We start from the raw sequence: 22,774 nt of genomic DNA on the forward strand, positions 1-22,774 counted from the left end.
AAAATTGAGCTACCTCGGACTAGGAATATTGTGCAGAAGGAAAGTACGTGCAGGCCCTGGGTTCAAGCCTCTGGACCCTGAATTGCGGGAAGAAAAAAAAAAAGAGCAAAAGTGCCTAGCTATTCAATAAGTCGACTGGGATGAAAAGGAAATCATCAACGTCAAAACACCCGATGTTCACAAACACTTGCACACTATAACTATGTTGATTCTGGAAGGTGATAGCAGATTGAACCGAAGGCAGCAAGCAAGCGGACCCGGAACGCGACCCGGCTCCCTGAGCCCACACCGCTAGCGAGACCAGCGCCTAAGAACAGGGCTGCGGGGCGCGCGCCACGGCTGGATGGGGTAGCAGGCGCAGACCCTGCATCCCCGCAGGTCCCCCGCCGTCCCGACTACGCCGTCACCTACCCTCGTCGGCGTCGTACATCTTGGCCGAAGGTTTCTGGACCTCTTAACTCGAATCACAAAGCGGGAGACGAAATCTACACTGGCAAACTCGAGTCGGAAAAAGCAATTTCCGTCTCCGGCGATCCCAGCATCCTCCGCGCCTAAGGGGCGGGGGCAGCTCCGTGAGCTGTGCGCCTGCGCGATTGGCGGGGGTTTGAACTGCGCGAGTGCAAATTCTGGGTCGCTGGCTGCGGCGCAAGACCGCTCCTTCGGCCAGAAGTTGGATCCAGTCAGTGAAAGATTCTTATGGCGTGACTTTTCAGTTTTGTTGTACAAATGACACCTGATTTGGGCAAAGGAGATTTATGAGAGCCAGGCTCTGGGTGTGGGCCGAGCCCGGACGAGCCTCTCCTGCCCACCCGGCTCTATCTAGTCCGCGCCGTCCCAGGATGAATTCTCGAGTCTCGGAGCTTTCATCGCGAGAAATGCAGGATTAGTCACGCCGTTGGACAGTTCCCTCGCCGCTCGTCCCCGACCGACGAGCTCCTCGGGCGCCCGTCCGGGTGCGCGCACGAGGCCCCGCCCCCCTCCCGGCCGTCCGCATGCTGCCCGCGCGCCTGGGCTGCAGGCTGCTGTGCGGGCTCCTGCGGGGCTCGGCGCCGACCGCAGAGTGCCATGGCCCTGCACGGTGGCTTTTGGGGGCGAAGTGGGCGGCCGCTTTCTCCCAGAGCCCATCCTCCCTGGGCCGCCGGCTTCCTCCTAGCTCCACGGCGACCGAGGACAACGAAGAAGGCCCCGACGCGGAGGAGCGCTTTCTGTTCCCGGAGTACGTCCCGACAGAGCCGGACCCTGAGGAGCAGCTGAGAGAGCTGCGGGAATTGCAGCAGCGGCAGCAGGATGAGGAGCGACAGAGGTTGCAGCGGCGGGAGGAGCGGCTTCAGCGGAAGCTGCGAGCAGGCCTCGGGTCTCTGCAGGTCCCCGAGCTTCCTCCAGACGCCGCGGTACCGCCCAGCGGCGTCTACTGCTCGGGCTGCGGGGCCGAGCTGCACTGCCAGCACCCCAGCCTGCCCGGCTACCTGCCGGAGGAGAAGTTCCGCGGTGCGACCCAGGCGGATGGCGGCCCGGCGCGGACCGTGTGCCAGCGCTGCTGGCTGCTGGTGCATCACCGACGTGCCCTGCGCCTGCGGGTGAGTCGCGAGCAGTACCTGGAGCTTGTGAGCGCCGCATTGCGACGCCCGGGGCCCGCCCTGGTGCTCTATATGGTGGACCTGCTCGACCTGCCGGACACCTTACTACCCGACCTGCCCAAGCTGGTGGGTCCCAAGCAGGTCTTCGTGCTGGGGAACAAAGTGGACCTGCTGCCCCAGGACGCGCCCGGCCACTTGCAGCGGCTGCGGAAGCGGCTGTGGGACGACTGCATCCGCGCCGGGCTCGTGGTGGCTCCTGGCCATCGAGGACCACAGAACCCTGCCGGAGATGAGCCTCAGGACGAGGAAAAGAATCGGAATCGGTCGACCAGGGCCGGCACCGTGGTCAAGGACGTGCGGCTGATCAGCGCCAAGACTGGCTATGGCGTGGAAGAACTGATCTCTGCACTTCAGCGCTCCTGGCGCTACCGCGGCGACGTCTACCTTGTGGGCACCACGAACGCCGGCAAGTCCACTCTCTTTAACACACTCCTGGAGTCTGACTACTGCACCGCCAAGGGCTCCGAAGCCATCGACAGGGCCACCATCTCCCCCTGGCCAGGTGAGGCCCCACTGTTGAGAACTTAAGACTTCTCCCAGGCACCTAGTAGTACATCTGCCCTTAAATGTTCATCTTGAGCTGCCTGGAGCCGTTTTTTTAAAAATTTTCTCCCCACTTTGCTCATACCTCTTGTGACAGTTGAGCGCTTGGAAATTCAATCCATGTGATTTTCTAATAGAAATGTTTCTAGAGGGGCTGGGGATGAAGCTTGGTTACTAAAGTGCTTGGCTAGCATTGCCAAAGCCTGAGTTAGTAGGCGGTACCGCATAAGCGAGGGATAGTGGCAAACTCCAGCCTCCTAAGCACTTGGGAGGTGGAGACAGGAGGATCGGGAGGAGAACAAAGTCATTCTCGCCTACGTAGCTGGAGGCTACTGTGAATTAGATACTCTATTAATTCTACTCTAAGACCCTTCTTCGCCCCTTGAATTTATTTATTCTTGGACCGTTATACTAGACATGAAAGAGTTGATGTGGTAAGTGTGGGGATTTCTCCGTAAGAAATGTCAGTGTTCGGAGTTAAAGAAACTGATAGCCTGGCATGGTGGTTCTGTCCGTCATACCAACCCTGGGGAGACAGAGCCTGAGGATGCGGGGTTCGAGAGCCTCTCTGAAGGAAGAAGCTAAGGGGAAACATATGTACTTGGGGAGTTCCAATCTTAGGAATTAGCTTGACAGAAACGTGTTCCCTTGAAACCAGAGTTTACTCCGGCTAACTGCCCTTTGGCACTTCAAACTTCAAACTGCCTGTGACCACACCACCCTGATGTACTGGAGGATAAATGGTGAAAAGCAGGGATAATATAGACTTGGGAAATTTGTACTCAAATTCTGAGTTCGCCCATGAACCAGTCACTAGGCTAATTCCTTGTTTGTAAAGTGGAAATAATTACATAGTGGTTGTCATGAAGGTTAAATGAAAAAAATCAGAGGTGTTTGCTTTTCTTCTTTCATGCTCCTGTTTTTGAAACCTTACCCTTGGTATTTCAGGTACTACATTAAACCTCCTGAAGTTTCCTATTTGCAACCCTACTCCTTACAGAATGTTCAGAAGACAAAGAAGGCTTAAAGAAGAGGCGACCAAAGCTGAAGAAGATCTCAGTGAGGAAGAGCAAAGTGAGCTCAATCAACTGAAAAAGCATGGTTACATGATAGGTATGCGTTATAACACAGATTCCAATTGTTCTTCATGATAAAACCCAGAGGCAGCTATGGGGTGAAGGCTGAAGGATCAGAGAAGCAGAGCAGCCAACTGCTAGAGTTCTTACCTCTACCAGTGCTTTTACAGAGGGCGATCCTGAACTCCACTGCCTCCTCAGACTGCACTGAGCTCCATCTCCTCTCCACCTCCCTAATGCTGGGCTTAAAGGTGTGCGATCCCAAGTGCCAGGATCACCTTTGTGTGAGCTGTTTCTATTTTAGCCTGGATCAGTTTTGTGTAGCCCAGGGTGGCCTTGAACTAACAGAGACCCATCTGCCTCTGTCTCCCAAGTGCTGGGATCAAAGGTGTCTGCCACCACTGCCTGGCCTCTATGGCTAGCTAGTGTGGCTAGCTCTGCACTCTGATCTTCATGCAAGCGTTATTTGTTAGATCATAAACAATGTCACCACACTGCATCCTTCCTCTTTAGGAAAAATCTTACTGGTTCCATGATAAAGTTGTTGGGGCTGGCCATTTTTTTTTGCAGAAAAAGACTTTCCGGTTCTGGAATATAGGCTTTTTGTAGGAAAGGTTGCTATTGCTTGGAAACCCAAACTAGCAGAGGCAATGAAGGTCCTTAGCTAGGTTGTCCATCTCTTTGATCTCCTGATTTCATTAATGAAAAAGAAGGGATTTCTAACACATAGCCTGAAACATAGCTGACGTGCAAGGGAATAACTCACATTATCTGTGAAAAAGAAGACACAGTATAATCATAGTCACAGTTTCATATTTAAACACGTAGTTTTAGTGACTTTTATAAGGCAAGCATAAGAAGTGTCTTCAGGGCCTGGCCTAGTGATGCATGCCTTTAGTTCCACACTTAGGAGACAGAGGCAAGTGGATCTCTATGAATTCAAGGCCATTCTGGTCTACATAGAGAGTTCCAGGACAACCAAAGCTACATATTGAGACCCTGTCTCTGAGGTAGAGAGGTCTTCAGGGGCATCAGGTACACACCTGTAATCCCAACACTTAGGAGAAAAAAAAACCTCCTCAGTTCATGATGGTTTTGCAGCAAGCCTGCTCTACATGAGATCTTTTCTAAATACAACAGCCAAGATAAATACATATATGTATATATACATATGTGTGTGCACATGCATGCACGTGATATGTTGCCTATCACTATAGAAGCTGAAGAGAGAAAAATCACAAGTTTAACACCATGTACAGAGAACCCATCTCAAAAATATTTTCAGAATCAAAGCATTAAAGGAATGTCTGATAACATTGGTTTAATTTGTTCTAGGAAGAGTTGGAAAAACATTCTCGTACTCCACGGAACAGAAGGAAGAAGTTCCCTTTGAGTTTGATGCCGACTCGTTGGCCTTTGACATGGGAAATGAGCCTGTTGTGACTGTGCGCCCATGTACCAAACAAGTAAAACTGACCCCAGAAGATGTGAAAGACGCCCACTGGTTTTATGATACCCCTGGGATTACAAAAGAAAACTGTGTATGTATTTAGTTGCTTTTAGAAATATTTACTTTTAATTGTAGATGTACTGTCTTAACTGGCCAAAAACAAGAAAAGAGGTGGGCTTCCATTTTAAAACTCGATTGTGGTTTCTTTATAAAAGCAATCCAAGGGTGAATCCACATGCCATCAGATTCTGTATTCCTTTAGTTTACATTTCTGTAGGCAAACAACAATGTTAGCATTGTGGTTATTACCTTAGGAAGACGCGTTATAGGTTCCTATATTTTAAGGTTAGAAATTATAAATAGTACAGTAAAGCTTCCGAATTTATGCTTGAATTCCCTTGAAAATATGCCATTCATAATGTCATATAGTTTGAGCGAAGTGGGTTATGACACCTTATCAGAGCAATGACATGCGCACTCCCAGGGTATTCAGCTATTCTCACCTGTTCCTTATATGGTACTGAAAGTCTCCCAGTTACTTGTACCCATTTTTCTTCAAAACTGTGTAGAGCAAACATGATAGGCATTTCCTTTGACACGTCTTGAAATACTCGAGGTGGTAAGTGGTCAAGTGACCGTATTTTTAGAACAGGGTTAATGCTACCTATCCTGCCATTATCCATCCTTTTACTCAAATTACAGTGTCTGACGGTCACTTGGCTGTTGTCTGATTAAATTTAGCCTATATCTGGCTAAGCACAGTGGTGCACACATTTTGCTTAGAATGATTTATTCCACTTGCATCCATTTTTTGCAAAAAACATAACTACATTCATTCTGGCTACTCAAGCTTCCTATGTATATTAAACCCATTTTCTTTATACATTCCTCTATTGGTAGACACCTAGGTTGGTTCCATAGCTACTATGCATTCATTTTTTAATGAATTTTATCTTCCTTAAATCTTACCAGAATCTGTTCCTTTTCTGTTTTTCTTCAGTCTCTTTAATAACTTTGACCCTGTGGTTGGAGAGATGGCTTAGTGGTTGATAGTGCTTGCTGTTGGGCTGTAGACATTGTTCTTCCAGAGGAGCCAAGTTCAATCCCCATTTCCCACAACCTCCTATATCTCCAGTTCCAGGGGATCTGATGCCCTAACAAGCCAAGATGCTCAACACCAATGTTTGACAGATGTTCAGGAGAAAGAGGATCTTCAAGTTGTGGACTTGTTCTAAAGTAGATGGAAATACTACATAGTCCAGGCTAGCGTTAAAATGATGGCAGCCATCCTGCCTTAGCCTCCCAGAACTGAGATTTGTAGGTTTGAACCATTTTGCATTTGATACTTGCATACTTAATCCTTAGGACCTGAGATTACAGTGTCCATTATTTAAAGCTGGACGCTACTGCTACCTGGATACTTGGGCATACATTTCCATCAGTGACCCAACAGTATTTGGGGGTACATTTGGGGGATAGTGCGGTCACAGGAAAGTCTTGTGCACCTATCAGGTTGTGTCACCACTGTTTAACACACAGTTGTGAAATGAGTAGAATAATAGTTGTTAGAGATGATATATAATTTTACGTGTGGGAATGAACATAATCTGGTTTATTATGGAATCTGAACTTTTTTTTTTTCGGTACTTAAATTTGTAAGTAGATCACAAAATATGTTAAACGAAAGTAGTCCTCTAACTAAATCTTGTCCTTTGCTTTCCAGATTTTAAATCTTCTAACAGAAAGAGAAGTAGATATTGTTTTGCCCACACATTCTATTGTGCCAAGAACGTTTGTTCTCAAACCAAGAATGGTTCTATTTTTGGGTGCTATTGCCCGAATAGATTTCCTAGAGGTAAGAAAAATCTATGCTATTGAAAAATGAACAGAGGCTAGAGAGATGACTCAAAAGTTAAGTGCACTGGCTGCTCTTCCAGAGGTTCTGAGTTCAATTACCAGCAACCACATGGTAGCTCACAACCATCCGTAATGAGATCTGATTCCCTTTTCTGACCTGCAGGCATGCACGGAGACAGAACACTGCATACATAATAAATAAATAAATCTTTTGAAAAAGAAAAAAAAAAGAACAGTGAGGAAACCTGCATAGGACCAAACTAGGCCCTCTAAATGTGGGTGACAGTTATATGACTGGGGCAGACTGTGGGGCCACTGGCAGTGAGACCAGGATTTATCCCTACTGCTTGTACTGGCTTTTTGGAACCCATTCTCTTTGGAGGGCTACCTTGCTCAGCCTAGATATAGTGGGCAGGACCTTGGTCCTGCCTTTAAGCAATATGCTAGACTTTGTTGACTCCCCATGGGAAGCCTTACCCTCTCCAATGAGTGACTAGGGGGAAGGTGGGAGGAGCAGGAGGAGAGGCAGTAGGAACTGGGATTGGTATTAAAATGAGAACAGAGGGGTTTTTTAAAAAATGAATGAATAAATAGAAAAATGAACAAGAATACACATGAACACAGATACATGAAGAGATTGACAAAATATTGATATAAGTCCTATCTGTTGCTTGTTTTGTTTTGTATGTATACAAATTTTTATAATAAAAACTTGGAGGGAAGAAGTAGGCCAAAAATAGAGGAACAATACTGTGATCAAATCTATAAATTCGGTGCCAAAGAAGACAGCTCAACAGTTAAGAGTGCTTGCTACTCTATTGGAGGACCAGTTCAGCTCCCAGCACTCACACTGGGCAGCTCACCACCACTATAAGTCCACTTCCTGGGGATCCACCTATTCGGGATTCTGTGGGTACCTTTAGTCATATGAACTTAACCCCACATAAGCACATATATGCATGATTTAAATTTTTAAATAAATCTGAAAGTATTTTTAATGAATATTTTTTATTTTTAAGAAACCCTATTTTGAAGGAAAAAAAAAAAGACAGGGCTTGGTTACACCCTTTAATCCCAGCACTCTGGAGGCAGAGCTGCAGATCTCAGTGAGTTTGAGATTCAGCCTGATCTAGAATGGGAGACCCCATCTCAAAAAAAAACCAAAACAATTTAAAAAAAAAACCTACCACTAATAGGATATTAAATCCCTTATATAACTTAGCTTTTTGTTGTTGTTTTTGGTTGGTGGTTGGTTTTGGCTTTTCAGGACAGGGTCTCTAGCAGGTAGCCCTGGCATTCCTGGAACTCACTTTGTAGACCAGGCTGGCCTCGAATTCTGGGATTAAAGACATGGGCCACCTCCACCTGGCACCATAGCTTAGCCTTTAAGATGAGATACTGTCCATTTCCTATATTGTTTCACATGGAAATGATATATATATTTAGGCCTAAGGTTAATATCCATTAAATTCAGTACTTTGCTGACTCAGTTTTATGCCACATACAGGACACACTCACTCACATATAGTACACACTCACATACAGGACACACTCACTCACATATAGTACACACTCACATACAGGACACACTCACATATAGTACACACTCACATACAGGACACACTCACTCACATAGTACACACTCACATACAGGACACACACACTCACATATAGGACACACTCACATACAGGACACACACACTCACATATAGGACACACTCACATACAGGACACACTCACTCACATATAGTACACACATACAGGACACACTCACTCACATATAGTACACACATACAGGACACACTCACTCACATATAGGACACACTCACATACAGGACACACTCACTCACATATAGTACACACATACAGGACACACTCACTCACATATAGTACACACATACAGAACACACTCACTCACATATAATACACACATACAGGACACACTCACATATAGGACACACTCACTCACATATAGTACACACTCACATACAGGACACACTCACATACAGGACACACACACTCACATACAGGACACACTCACATACAGGACACACACACTCACATACAGGACACACATACAGGACACACTCACATATAGTACACACTCACATACAGGACACACACACTCACATATAGGACACACTCACATACAGGACACACTCACTCATATACAGGACACACATACAGGACACACACTCACATACAGGACACACTCACTCACATATAGTACACACTCACATACAGGACACACTCAAAATGCCCATCTTTCACAGCACATTATCACACTTGTTAGGAAAGGAATGCCACAACCAAATACGTTACATTCCCAACAAGGCAAGCACCCAGGAGTAGTTTTGTAGAGAACAGTTCTAGAAACATGAGACTAGATATGATTGGCACAAATGATAGACACAAATGCATGACTAAGACTCCAGATTGCTTTTGGTTTGCTTTGGTTTGGTTCTGCCCAGTTTTTATTGTAGGGTATAAAACTGGCCCTTCAGTGTTGTGCAGACAGCCACAGCCTCTCCGACATCCAGCAAGTCATTTCACCTCTTAAAAACATTCACACTTGTTTTGGTGAGATGGCTCAATGGTTAAGAGCACTGACTGCTCCTCCAGAGGACCCGGGTTCAATTCCCAGCACCCACATGGCAGCTCGCAGCTGTCTGACATCATTATACCAGTGCGCATGAAATAAAGTTAAATAAAGTTTTTTTTTTTTAAAAAAAAAGCACACTTTAAAAACGGATGAGCTGTGGTCTGCTACCCCCTTTAAAGATGCTTCTGAGTCTATTAATAAAAGTCCCATTTGCAGAATAATTGATACAAATATTCCCTTGAATTGTACAAGAAGGGAGACAGGACCATGACAGACATGGTGGATGTTTAGCTGGAGGTGACTCCGTGTCTTCTACTTCAGAGGCCAGATTCTGATCTTCTGCAGGCAGAGCTGTAGTTTCCTGGGCAGTCACTTCGCTGCCCTCTTCCCTTCGGTTTGCACTTTTTTGTCTGATGATTTTTTTTTTTCTTGGCCTTTTTCACGCATCAGACCCTTGTGGGCTTAGGGAAGGGAGCATGAGCCCAACCCATCAGAGGCTGCCTATTTCTTTAATTTTTAAGACAGGACTCCATATATTGCCCAGGTTGGCCTTGAATTCACCATCTTCCTGCCTCAGCCTCCTACAGGTTTGCCGCCATGCCTGTTTGTTTTTTATAATATCAATCAAGTCTATAGAAGTCTTAGTTTTACAATTTACAGGAATTGTTAAAATATCTTATTTCTGGGACTGGAGGGAAGGCTCAGTGGTTAAGAGCATTGTCTGTTCTTCCAAAGGTCCTGAGTTTACATGTTGGCTCAAAACCATCTGTAATGAGGTCTGGTGCCCTCTTCTGGCCTGCAGGCATACCCACAGATAGAATACTGTATACATAATAAATAAAAAATATTAAAAAAATATTATTTCTGTATTATGACCTTTTTTAAAGACACTATTATAATTTGCGTACAGTTGAAAGAGGACTTGGTTTGGTTTCTATTTTCTCCTCTTTTTGCTGTTGTTTTGAGGCAGGGTCTCTTGTACCCCAGGCTGATCTTAACCCAGTGTTGTAACTGAAGTTGTCTTTGAACTCCTGGCTCTGCTTCCCTTGCTGGGATTAGAAGGATACACCGCACACCTAGCTTTCCACTCTCCTTTCTTAAGTTGTCCATCATAATGTGCGCATTCTCAGGTTGTCTGTTCTGTGAAATAACTTCTTCCTTTCTTTCTTAAGGGAGATCAGTCAGCTTGGTTTACAGTCGTGGCTTCCAACTTCCTTCCTGTTCATATCACTTCCTTGGACAAGGCAGATGCTCTGTATGAGAAGCACGCAGGCCACGAGTTACTGCAGGTAAGCAGTGCAGTTTGATGCTGTGGAGCCACAGTAGCTGAAGAAGCCTGGGGTGGATAAACTGTCAGTTTACATCAGCTAGCTCTTATCGCCCCTTATTCTCTGAGCATCCCAGTTGAAAAGCAAAACTGGGCTCTGTGTGAAACGGGTGGTTTGGTCTGAGCCAACAAAAGCCACAGCAGTATATTTCTCTCTCTGGTGCACTGGCCAGTGTGTAGCCACATGTAGTGACCTACATTTAAGTACTCCAGTTAGAATGACAACAAATTTAAAATGTGCTTCTCTAATCACACGGGCCACTTCCCAAGCGCCTGATAGTCACATTACAGAATACAGAAAATTGTATTGGTCAAGATGGGCGAAAAGAAGTCATGGGAGCTGGGAGGCAGAGCACAGACCTTTAATCCCAGCATGTGGGAGGCCGAAGCAGGTGGATCCCCATGAGTTTAGGTCATCCTGATGTACATATTGAATTCTAAAACAAAAGAAAAAGAAGTTACAGCTTTTGTCACAGTTGAGAGGTGCTGCTGGCATCCAGCGTGTGTAGGCCCCAAGGGGCGCTAAACCGTGCTGTGGCAGATAGGCCATCTGCTTACAATGAAGAACAGAGATCTCAGTAGTGATTGATAAGCGCGGGACTGAGTGCAACAGCTTTCCTGTGTCGTTCCTAGTCCCAGACACTTGTTCTCACAGGTTTCTCCTCGTTTTCCTCTTCTCCCAACTCTTAGACTGTAAATGTCTTGATTGTTCTCATCTTTATTTAAAAATTAAAATATCCTGGGGGCTAGAGAGATGGCTCAGCGGTTAAGAGCATTGCCTGCTCTTCCAAAGGTTCTGAGTTCAATTCCCGACAACCACATGGTGGCTCACAACCATCTGTAATGGGGTCTGGTGCCCTCTTCTGGCCTGCAGGCATACACACAGACAGAATATTGTATACATAATAAATAAATAAATATTTTAAGAATTAAAATGTCCTGAACATCCCTTCTCTTTACAGTCCAGCTTACTCTTGCCTCATGTCCCATTGCTGTAGCCCTGTTTGGCCCTCATCATCCCACTGAAATTCACCAAGCCCAGTTGTCTGAAGCCTGTTTCCAGCTCATCTGAAGATAGGCCCTACGCACCATTTGGACAGTGCACACTGTATGTTAAGAATTTTTGTTTGGGCTGGAGAGATGGCACAAGAGAGTACAGCTGCTCTTCCAGATGATCACAGGTCACTTTCGAGCACCCTCTTCCGGCCTCCTTGGGCAGCACCCACGTGGTGTGCAGACTTACATACAAGCAAAACATTTAAAAAGAAATTTGTTTTGATGTTTAAAACAGCTTTTCATATAACACAATGCTGGCCTCAGATTAGTTATGTAGCCAAGACTGGCCTTGACCTCCTGAGCTTTCTGCCTGCCCTTCTCAAGTGCAGGGATCTTAAGAATACATCAGCAAGCACAGCTAGTTAAGATACTGAAACCAGACTGCCTGGGTTCATATGTCTCCCCGACTGCACACCTAACAAAGCTGTGCACTTCCTGCTCCTCTCCGTGTTGTGCCTGTCTCCTGAGAAGTGGGAAGATTAAGTGCCGAAGGCAATCTTCATCCTTTCTCCATGTTTTCGTTTTGTTCCTTTTTTGAAGCATATAGTCCCTGGTGTCTTGGAATTTGCGATGGGATCTAGGCTGACCTGGAGCTCCGAGATCTCTGCTTCCTGAGCGCTAAGATGAAAGACCGCCATGCCTGGCTCTGTTTGCTTTTTAATTTGCTTTATCTAGTGTGCAAGTGTGCATGCTCACACTCACACCATGTCACAAAGGACAAGGAGGTCAGAGGACAACTTTGTGGTGTCATTTTTCTCCTGCATTTCGTTGGCTTCAGGGATTGAACCAAAGGTCACTAGTCTTGCTTCAAAAGTGCACTTACCTGCTGAGCCATCCTGCCAGCCCTAGGACTCCTCTAGGGTCTCCCTGCATGTGGTGATAATGACAACAGCTGTTGCGGAAATTACAGGTGCATCCATTGGAGCGGTGTTGTATCCGTGCTCACAAAACTGAAAACAAAAGTTAGCCAGGTGTAACTCCAACACTGAACTATAGAGCCACGAATATCTGGAGTTAAAGGTCATCCTTGGTGCTGTGTCAAGTAAGAAACCAGCTCTCATTTTGTTTGAGACAGTCTCACTATGTAGCCCTGACTGGCCTAGTACTCAGCTGTGTAGACCAGGCTGGCCTTGAACTCAGAGATCCACCTCCTCTGCCTCTTCAGTTAACAGGGAATTTAATCTGAAGTTCCAAACATTTCTTTTGTTTTATTAAAAAGGTTCCTATGGGTGGAGAAGAACGAATGGCACAGTTTCCTCCTCTTGTGGCCGAAGACATTACATTAAAAGGAGGCGGAGAGTCTGAAGCAGTAGCTGATATCAAGTTCTCCTCTGCAGGTAATGTACTTTTTTTGTTTTTGTTTTGCTTTTTGCTTTTTCTGAGACAGGGTTTCTCTGCATAGCCCTGGCTGTCCTGGAACTCAGGTTGTATACCAGGCTGGCCACAAACTCGAGAGAGCTGCCTGCCCCTGCCTCCCAAGTGATGGAATTAAAGGCGTGTGCCGCCACCACCTGGAGGTTATTACTCTTAAAACGCAGAACATAGGCCATGTATGGTGACGTGTGCCTAAATGCAGGCACACATTTGCAGGGTAGAGGCTGGAGAGCAAAGCCAGTCTATTCTACATGAGACTCGGCGCAACAAAGCTGCCTTTGGCTTAATATCAAATATAAAAATAAAAGGCGGGGTATGGTGGCACGCCTGTGATCCCCGCATTTAAGAAGTTAAAAAACTAGATATGGTGGCTCACATCTATATTCCCATCAGATGAGGCAAGAGGGTTGCTTTAAGTGCAGGGCCAGCCTATGCTACACAGTGAGTGCTAAGCCAGCCTGAGCTGTAGAGTAAAACCTTGCCTAATGTGCCTAACAGCTACGTGGTTAAGAGCATTTGCTGCAGCTGGGTGTGGTGTTGCATGCCTTTGATCCCCACACTCAGGAGTCAGAGGCAGGCAGGTCTCTGAGTTCGAGGCCAGCTAGGGCTACAGAGAAGCCCTGTCATGAAAAACGAATTCTAAAAAGAGCACCTGGTTCGTTCCTAGCACCCGCATCAGGAAGCTCACCAACTATGACTCCGGTTTTTTTGTTTGTTTGTTTGTTGTTTTTTAATGGTTTTTTTGAGACAGGGTTTCTCTGTAGCTTTGAAGCCTGTCCTGGAACTAGCTCTTGTAGACCAGGCTGGTCTCAAACTCACAGAAATCTGCCTCCCGAGTGCTGGGATTAAAGGAATGTACCACCGCCCAGCGCACTGTTTGTTTTTCAAGACAGAGTTTCTCTGTGTAGCAGCCTTAGTGTCCTGAAACTACCTCTGTACACCAGAGCTGACCTCAAACTCAGAGATCCAGCTGCCTCTGCCTCCTGAGTGCTGAGATTAGGCGTGCACCGCCCCACCCAGCTCATTATATTTTTAAGGGCTTTATTTAGTATGTGTCATTCTAACTTGTTGAGGCTTGTTTTATTCATTTATTTATTTTTAATATTATGCACTGGCATTTTACCTGCATGTATGTCAGTGTGAGGGTGTCAAATTTTGAAGTCACAGACAATTGTAAGCTACATGTGACTGCTGGGAATTGAACCCTATAGAAAAATAATTAGTGCTCTTAACCACTGAGCCACCTTTCCAGCCCTATTAGCTAACCCATAAGCTTCTAGCGAATATTCCTTTCTCTGCCTCACATATCCCTGGAGGAATACTGGGAGATCCAGGTATGTTCCACCCTATCTTGAGACAGGGCTTCATTAGATAGCTTATTGATTGGCTGGCCTGAAACTCTCTAGGTAGACCAGACAGACTTGAACCCACACAAATCCTCTTGCTTCTTCCTTTAAGTATGGGGATAAATGCATACTCTACCACACCAAATCATTTATTTTAACGTGTGTTTGTGTGCACTTGCGTGCAGGTCTCCTGGAGCTGAGTTATATGTGATGTGAGCCACCCAGTGTCTTTGGGTCCTCTTCAAAAACAATATTCACTAAGCTGGACCAGGCAGTGGTGGATGCCTTTAATCCCAGTACTTGAGACGCAAAGGCAGGTGGATTTCTGTGAGTTCGAGGCCAGCCTAGTTTACAAGAGGATAGGCTCCAAAGCTACAGAGAAACCCTGTCTCGAAAAACCAAAAAATACTTTTCTCTTTTTTTGGGGGGGAGGGAGGGCTTTACAAGATGGGGTTTCTCTGTATATCAGAGCCTTGGCTATCCTGGAACTCATTTTGTAGACCAGGGAAATCCACCTGCCTCTCCCTCCCAAGTGCTGGAATAAAAGGCATGTGCTAGCACTGTTTAGCTCACATCTAGCTTTTTATGAGTCTTGGGAACTGAACTAAGGTTGTCAGTCTTGTATGACAAGTGCTTTTACTGAGTCATCTCCCGTCGTGTGTGGTTTGATTTGATTTCCTTACTGAAACAATCGACAGCATGTTATGTTCTCTTGATGTCTCATAGGCTGGGTTGCAGTAACACCGTACTCTAAGGGCACACTGCATCTCCGAGGTTACACGCCTGCAGGAACTGTTCTGACCGTCCAGCCCCCTGTCCTGCCGTACATCGTTAACGTCAAAGGACAGCGCATCAGGAAAAGTGTGGCCTATAAAACCAAGAAGCCTTCGTCCCTGGTGTATAATCTGGTGAAGAAAAAGTGAAGCAGAACGGGATTCACACTGGATAGTAACAATAGTGAAATATGTTGAAATTTGTATTATATATAAAAATAATAAAGATAGGTGAGGCAGAACTGGATTCACACTGGATAGAAGGAATATTGAAATGTGTTGAAATTGTATTAGATATAAAAATAAAGACACAAACACCCATCATTTTTAAAGATCTCAAGAGAACTTTTTTAACTATGAGGCTATGTTTATTGATAATATATTATCTATAAATAAAAAATTTTTTCTTGAATATATACATATTTGTGGCCCAAGTGTACATAAGAGGAGGCCTACTTCAGATTTCCATGGTGACCAGGTTTCATTTCGATTTGGAGTTGGTGGGTGACAACTTAATCCCCCAGAATACAGTGGCTACCTTCCATGTAGTCACCCAGGGCCTTGCTAGCGTCACTGCTACCAAGACAGACAACATAAACTACCCTTCAAAGACTAGTACTTAGTATCCTACTTCTTCCAGCTAGGCTTCACCTTTCAAGTTTCCAGCCTCCCAAAATGGCGCCATTAACTGGGGAGTAAGTTCAAAAAGTCTGGCAGAAGTTATTCCAATACATGCGGAGAGACTGAGTTTGCAAACTTGATTAAAGTAAAAGCCTCTTTGCGTTTAAAAAAAGAAAAAAAGTCTGGCAGTAGTGGAGCATGCATTTAACCCAGCACTCAGGATGCAGAGGCAAGCGGATCTCTGTGATTTTAGGTTAGCCTGGTCTACAGAGAAAGTTCAAGAATAGCCAGGGCTACACTGGTGCAGGAGAATTGTCTGTATTCTGTCAATCATGTTGTAAAGAAATGCTGATTGGCCAGGCAGGAAGTATAGGTGGGATGATGAGAACAGGAGAATTTTAGGAAGGAAGAAGCCCATTCCTCCCATTCTTGCCCAGCATCCAAAGAAGCAAGATGTGAGCTGCCCTGCTGAGAAAGGTACCTTGTCATGTGGCTAACATAGATAAGAATAATGGGTTAATATAAGGTACAAGAGCAAATAAGCCTGAGCTAATGGGCCAATCAGTTCATAATCTTATGGGGTCCTCTGTGATTTTCTTTGGGGCTTGCCGGCTGTGGGGTACCAGGAGGGACAGAAACCCCAACAAGCAGCCCCTCATGTTACACTACACAAAGACTAACCCAGTCTTGAAGAAGAAAATAAAACGGCCAAGGCAGTAGTGGCACATGCCTTTAATCCCAGCACTGGGGAGGCAGGGGCAGGCGGATCTCTGTAAATTCAAGGACAGCCTGGTCTAATAGTGAGTTCCAGGACAGGAGATACACAGAGAAACCCTGTCTAGGAAAAGTTTTAAAAGAAAAGGGAAAAAAAAAATAGCATTGGAGAGATGACTCAGTGGTTAAGAGACTGCTTCCAAAGGACCCAGGTTCAATTCTCAGTACTCACATGACAGCTCACAAGTTGTCTGTAACTCTAGTTCCAGGGGACCCAATACTCATGGCGAGACATCAATGCACATTTTTTTAAAAAGTTCAAAATGAGGAGCTGGAGAAATGGCTCAGCTGTAAAGAGTAATAGCAGCTCTTACACAGGACCCAGGTTCAATTCCCTGCCCCCACAAGGCAGCTCACAACCATCTATCTGCCTGCCTCGTCCAAACACATACAGAAGAGCTATTGTCAGGTGGGCTCTGTTGGCTCTGATGGAGCAGCACCAACAACCTGAGCCTCAGGGGTTTTATATGTCCAGCCCAGAGGGACGGGATAACTAGTGTCCATAGGAAGTGTCTGAAGGAGGAAGCTGAAGTGTGGTGTCCTTGCACACGGTCAACATTCACACTCAAACCAGAGGAAGCCTTTGCCATCTCTCCAAGCCTCACTCCACAGAAAGTCTGTCACTCCCATGGGTCCTTGACATGGCTGTGTCTACCAAACAATGCCCGTCACTCAGGAATTTCTTTGCTACCTACAAGATCCAATCAATGGCTTCTGTAGGCACCAGGCACACATGTGGTGCACACACATACATGCTGACAAAAATACTTATACATACAAAATTAAGGGGGGGGGGCTGGAGAGATGGCTCAGAGGTTAAGAGCACTGGCTGCTCTTCCAGAGGTTCTGAGTTCAATTCCCAGCAACCACATGATGGCTCACAACCATCTGTAATGAGATCTGGTGCCCTCTTCTGGCGGGCAGGGATACAGGCAGACAGGACACTGTATACATCACTAATATCACTAATAAATAAATCTTTTAAAAAAAAAAATTAAGGGGGGGGATGAGCACTTCACTTCAGATTTGGATGGCAACTCAAGTTGTCATCCTTTCCTAACAAGCATGGAATGGAAGAAAACGTGGAAAGCAGACAACTTCCCTGTTCGAAAGGGGATGTTCCACAATTAGCCACTGTCCAGCAGTCACAAGGCCACACCCACAAGGGAGCCGAAAGACGTGGGCGGAAATGGGAACAGCTAGGGCTTTCAGCAAGGGCGAGTGGACACTGAAGCAAAAGTTAAAAATAAAAATGTACCTTATCCTACTGAAAAGTACCTGAGCAAAACAAGCGCCCAGGCCTGTGATGGCAGTACTCAGGCGTTGACCAGGGGTTTCTGTCCCGCCCGGTCCTGCAGTCGTTCAGTCCCACAGAAAACACGCAGAGGTCTACATCATAAACTGATTGGCTTAGTAGGTCAGGCTTCTAAGTAACTTTTTTTTTAAGATTTCTTTTTAAATATTATTTATTTATTTATTATGTATACAATATTCTGTCTGTGTGTATGTCTGCAGGCCAGAAGAGGGCACCAGTGAGCCACCATGTGGTTGCTGGGAATTGAACTCAGGACCTCTGGAAGAACAGGCAATGCTCTTAACCGCTGAGCCATCTCTCCAGCCCTTCTTATTAACTCTTATAACTTATATTAGCCCATAATTCTTGTCTGTGTTAGTCATGTGGCGTGGTACCTTTTTCAGTGAGACAGTCACATCTTACTTGCTGTGTCTGGGTGATGACTACAGGCTGAAACTTCTCTCTTCCCAGAATTCTCATTGTCCCGCCTATACTTCCTGCCTGGCTACTGGTCAAACAGCATTTATTTAAAATACAAGTGATAGGGTACAGACCATTGTCCCACAGCAAACCTCCATGAATACAAGTCTACAGAGTAAGACCCTGTCTCACAAATGACGAGCTAGGACTGTAACTCAGTGGGCAGAATGCTTGCCTAGCATGGCTGAAGTTCTGGGTTCCATTCCCAACAATATGTAAAGCAGGCATAGTGCCACATACCTGTAATCCCAACACTCATAGTAAAATCAGAATCAAATTCAAGGTCATCCTGGGCCAAAAAGAGCTAAAGTCAGCCTGAATACATCAGACACTACCTAAAAATTATAAATGTGCCTAAAAATCTTAAAGGATTCAGGCTCTTCCTGGCATGAGAGGTCTGTTTTGCAACTATGATAAACAGGCAAACTGTCCTAACCCTGCCTGAACAGAGATGTAACACAAGTCAGTAAAGCTTTTGTTACTCCTATGAAGACTGCCTCAGCTATGTGGCATGAGGCATGAAGTGGGCACATGGCCAGATGCTAATGCCATGGGATAAGCTGGGCTAAAATGATCTAGTGAGACCCATATTTTCACCCACATGTGGGATGCCAATACATTTCACACTCAGTCAGCCTGGGATATGCACCTACTATTCCAGCACCAGGAAAACTGAGGCAGAATAGCAAGTTCATTTTGGGGAAGGAGGTGATGTAGTGGTGATTTTGAACAAGGTCACATGTAACCTAAGCTAGCCTCAAACAAGATCCTCCTGCCTCAGCCACTTGAACTGGCATTATAAGCACTTTCCACCACACCTGTGTTTTCACAGTATTTCAAAGTGAGGTCTATTGGATTTTGGTGAAGGCAGTTCTTCAGAGGTACAGCTGATTTCAGTATGTCTGTCCTCCCTTGTTTGGAGAAACACTGCTAAGAGCAACCTTGCCTGTTCATCACCCCCAGAACCTACCCCAAACATTGCAAAATTTCACCTATAAAGGGCAGCCAAGGCCCAGTGAGACCCTATCTCAAAAAAACAAAGTTTTGTCTCCAGACAGGGTCTCTCTGTGTAGCCCTAGATGTCCTAGAACTTGATTTGTAGACTAGGAGGTTGACCTCGAACTCAGAGATCCACCTACCTCAGCCTCCCGAATGCACCACTATGCCTGGTCTCATTTTACTATATGTTTTTAAAGGTTTATTTATTTATTTATACAGTGATCTGCCTGCATATACGCCTACACACCAAAAGAGGGCATCAGATGTAATTACTGATGGTTGTGAGCCACCATATGGTTGGTTGCTGAGGATTGAAATCAGGACCTCTGGAAGAACAGTCAGTGCTCTTAACCTCTGAGTCATCTCTCCAGCCCTTCATTTTAATATTTTTTAACAGGGAAAACTGAAGGTGTAATTTAGGCATTATTTATTTAACCTCATGTAGCCCTGATGGGTCTGGATCTCTGACACTCCTCACTCTTCCTCTAGTGCTGGGATTATAGGCATGTGCCAGCAATTTGAATTAATTTATGTGAGGACAGAAGGAAGAGCTGAATACTAAACAGATAAATTAAATGGGTGAGGTGCTGCAAACAGCTGGTAGACAGAAGCTGAATCCAACAAGACCATGGCTCAAAAAGAAGCAGGAGGAAAACTACTACTTGGGATATTTTGTATACCAAGCTATTACTTTCTATAGTTTTTATTTCTATATTATATTAATTTTTAAAGTCAGACACATTAACTTTCTATCACTGTTACAAAATACCTGGGAAACAGCAGAAGAGATGGTTCAGCTGTTAAAAACATTGAGTGCAGACCAGTGTGGTAGTGCACGCCTTTAATCTCAGCACTCAGGAAGTAGAGGCAGATAGACCTCTGTGAACTCAAGGCCAGTCAGCCTGGTCTAGAAAGAAAGTTCCAGAACAGACAGAACCCTTACACCCTGTCTTGAAAAAACAAAAAAGAAAAACAAACAAAGCCCCAGATTTAAATCTCAGCACCCACGTGGTATCCAACAGCTGTGTGTAACTCCCGTTCCCTCTTCTGGCCTCTGCAGGCACCAGGCATGCACATGGTACATAGACATATATACAAGCAAAACACCCAAAATACTAAGGAAAACTAAAAATATCTGCGAGTATCAACTTAAAGGGTGATTTATTTGGGCTCAGCTTCAAAAGATTTTGCCCATGGTCAGACCTGTTGTGGGCTGTGGTGGTTTGAGTAAGATGTCCCCTCTAAGTCCTTGACATTTGAATACTTGGTTCCCAGTTGGTGGCTATTTGGGGGAGGCTTTGGAGTAACCTTGCTGGAGAAGTGTCACCGAGGGCAGGCTTTGAGAACTTAAAGACAGGTATCAAGTTTGCTCTGCTTCCTGCTTGTGCTTTGGGTGTGAGCTCCAGTGTTGCTGCCACCATGACTGGTACTGGCTAACACTCTTCCCTTCTGTGATGATGAATCTTAGCCCTCTGGAACCACAAGCCCAAACCCTTCTAGAAGCTGTCTTGGTCTTGATGTTTAATTACAGTAGAAAAGTCCGGGGACCTGTGGCACACATGCACTGTGTCTCTAATTCACCCTGGGTGTCGGTACTAGCTGTGATCCTGTGTGCCTGCTTCCTGATCAAACACTGCCCAGAAACTAGAAGGAAGTGACTCGCTTGCGCGAAGCTGTTCTCACGCAGCAGCAACCCAGTGCTCAAGCAGAGCTCTCCTGATCATTTCCCATGATGCCTCTCCCCATCTTGGGGGCTGTCCTTCCAGCAGTATTGTTTCCTTGCCTGTCAAAGCATAATGTCTAAACATCAAACACACACTGCAGACTACTGTGAATAGAACAGACAGTACAGCTCCTGGCTTTAAATGTCTTGTGTTTGGCCCTAATAATGCCGAGTGAGAGGGGCGTGGCATGTGAACACCCTACGGGTATGCATCTCGCCTTTCCCCTTCATTTCAAAGATCAGCTAACACTCCTAAATTTATCCAGATTATCTTCAGAATACCCCCTTCTTGAATCCCTGTGTCAAAAGCTTCCTGCTTCTAAATAATTTAGAACTTACTTTCTAGGTAGTCTGTCCAGCGGAAGAATGTATTTATTAGGCCTTTACAGTCTCACTAACAGAGTGAATGACCTGTACGATGAAGTCAGGCATGATGGTGGCTCACGTGTTGTCATCCCAGCACTTGAGAGGCAAAGGCAGGAGTTCAAAACTAGCCTGTTCCAAAACAACAAAAGGTACAATGTTAAATGAGACACTGCACAATGGCCAGATGTGGAGGCCATCAGAGAGCAACTGTATTTACTGGGAAAAAGTATTCCGTGTCACAGTATTTGGAAGTGCAAGATGGCCAAGGTCCTGCCTACACTTTTAGCAAGTCCATGAGAAGGGGAGTCCAGTCTATGGTGGATGGGGGTGAATTGGGAACATTTTTATGGGTTCACTGATTGGTCTTCCCTGAGGAAAAGCCACGGTAGGCTTGTTTACTAAGTACCATTTACAGTGACCTCTGGTGGAACTTCCTTTCCCACACAAAGCTCTCACACTGCTCATAGGTGGTACTACAATCATAACCCATGTGTCCTTTGGAATCTGCAAAAAAAAAAAAAAAAAAATAACCATGAAGTGTTTTGCCTGCATGTATTTATGCAGACACAACCAAGGCCAGAAGAGGGCAACTGAAATTAATTGGAAGCCTCCATGTAGGTGCTGAGAACTAAACTCAAATCCTCCGCAGGAGGAACAAACGCTCTAACCAGTGAGGCATCTCCCCATTCTTTGCTCTTATTCTCTATGATGGCACAATGAGCCATGCTTTACATATAGTCAAACTACTTTAAAGCCCATGTAAATTACTACTCCCATTTATAAAGATACAATGCAGGGGGGAGGGTTTTCCAGAGAAATAGTTCAGCATTAAGGGAACTTGCTGCTCTTGCAGAAGACCCAGGTTCAATTCCTAGCCCCTACATGTAGTGCAAAGCTATTTAACTGTCACATGGGTGTGCTAGGTGAACCTGGGTCCCCTTTAAGAGCAAGTGCTTTTAACTGTTGCACCATCTCTTCCACACCCACCCCTTATATCTCCCCAGACAGGGTTTCTAGATGTTCTGAAACTCGTTTTGTACACGGTTTCTCTGTGCAACAGTTCTGGCTGTCCTGGAACATTCTGTAGACCAGGATGACCGACTCAGAGATTCGCCTGCCTCTGACTCCCAAGTGCTGGGACTAAAGGTGTGTGCCACCACTGCTTGGCTACCCGGCTTTGTTTGAATGACTGTTTCTAATTTCATCCAGCTTGGCCTATGCCACATCTCAGTTCCACTTTAAAAAAAAAAAAAAAGTTTACTTCTAAGGAATCATTCTAGAGGCCACAAATTCATCTATAAATAACCAATACCTAATATTCCCTTTTCTCATGATTTGGGGTCTCAAATTACTAAGTGCCATCTTTTTTTTCTTTGATGGTTTACAAACTTCAGTGTTTCTCAACTCTCCCCTCTCTAAATCATACAAAACACCCAAGCCTGGTTAACATATGGCTCTAGAGTTGCAAAAGGGAGT

At 45.3% G+C, this 22,774-nt stretch overlaps 2 protein-coding genes across 2 annotated transcripts in view; one reads left to right on the top strand and one right to left on the bottom strand.

The window, feature by feature from the left end:
- Polr2b (RNA polymerase II subunit B) overlaps positions 1-569 on the bottom strand; it is a 43,293-nt gene extending 42,724 nt beyond the window's left edge. Inside the window, exon 1 of the mRNA XM_048446332.3 lies at positions 412-569. Within this exon, the coding sequence (XP_048302289.3) occupies positions 412-430 (19 nt within the window). The 5' untranslated portion in view covers positions 431-569. The remainder of the gene's footprint in view (positions 1-411) is intronic.
- A 131-nt stretch (positions 570-700) lies between these two features.
- On the top strand, positions 701-15,365 carry Noa1 (nitric oxide associated 1). Its single transcript, XM_048446333.3, has 7 exons — positions 701-2,139; positions 3,129-3,293; positions 4,592-4,797; positions 6,430-6,561; positions 10,338-10,454; positions 12,768-12,885; positions 14,995-15,365. The coding sequence occupies exons 1-7, from the start codon at positions 993-995 to the stop codon at positions 15,189-15,191; spliced, it is 2,082 nt and encodes a 693-aa protein (XP_048302290.3). The 5' UTR covers positions 701-992; the 3' UTR covers positions 15,192-15,365.
- The last annotated feature ends 7,409 nt before the right edge of the window (positions 15,366-22,774 follow it).

Source organism: Myodes glareolus, chromosome 8 (assembly GCF_982192425.1).
Source record: "Myodes glareolus chromosome 8, mMyoGla1.1, whole genome shotgun sequence".
Classification (NCBI taxonomy): domain Eukaryota; kingdom Metazoa; phylum Chordata; class Mammalia; order Rodentia; family Cricetidae; genus Myodes; species Myodes glareolus.

What these genes read in the sequence shown, in the direction of transcription:
- Noa1 (XM_048446333.3), top strand. Translation starts at nt 993, where the DNA reads ATGCTGCCCGCGCGCCTGGGCTGCAGGCTGCTGTGCGGGCTCCTGCGG. An exon ending in CCCGAATAGATTTCCTAGAG is followed by an intron (nt 6,562 to 10,337) that starts GTAAGAAAAATC and finishes TTCTTTCTTAAG; the next exon opens with GGAGATCAGTCAGCTTGGTT. An exon ending in TATCAAGTTCTCCTCTGCAG is followed by an intron (nt 12,886 to 14,994) that starts GTAATGTACTTT and finishes GATGTCTCATAG; the next exon opens with GCTGGGTTGCAGTAACACCG.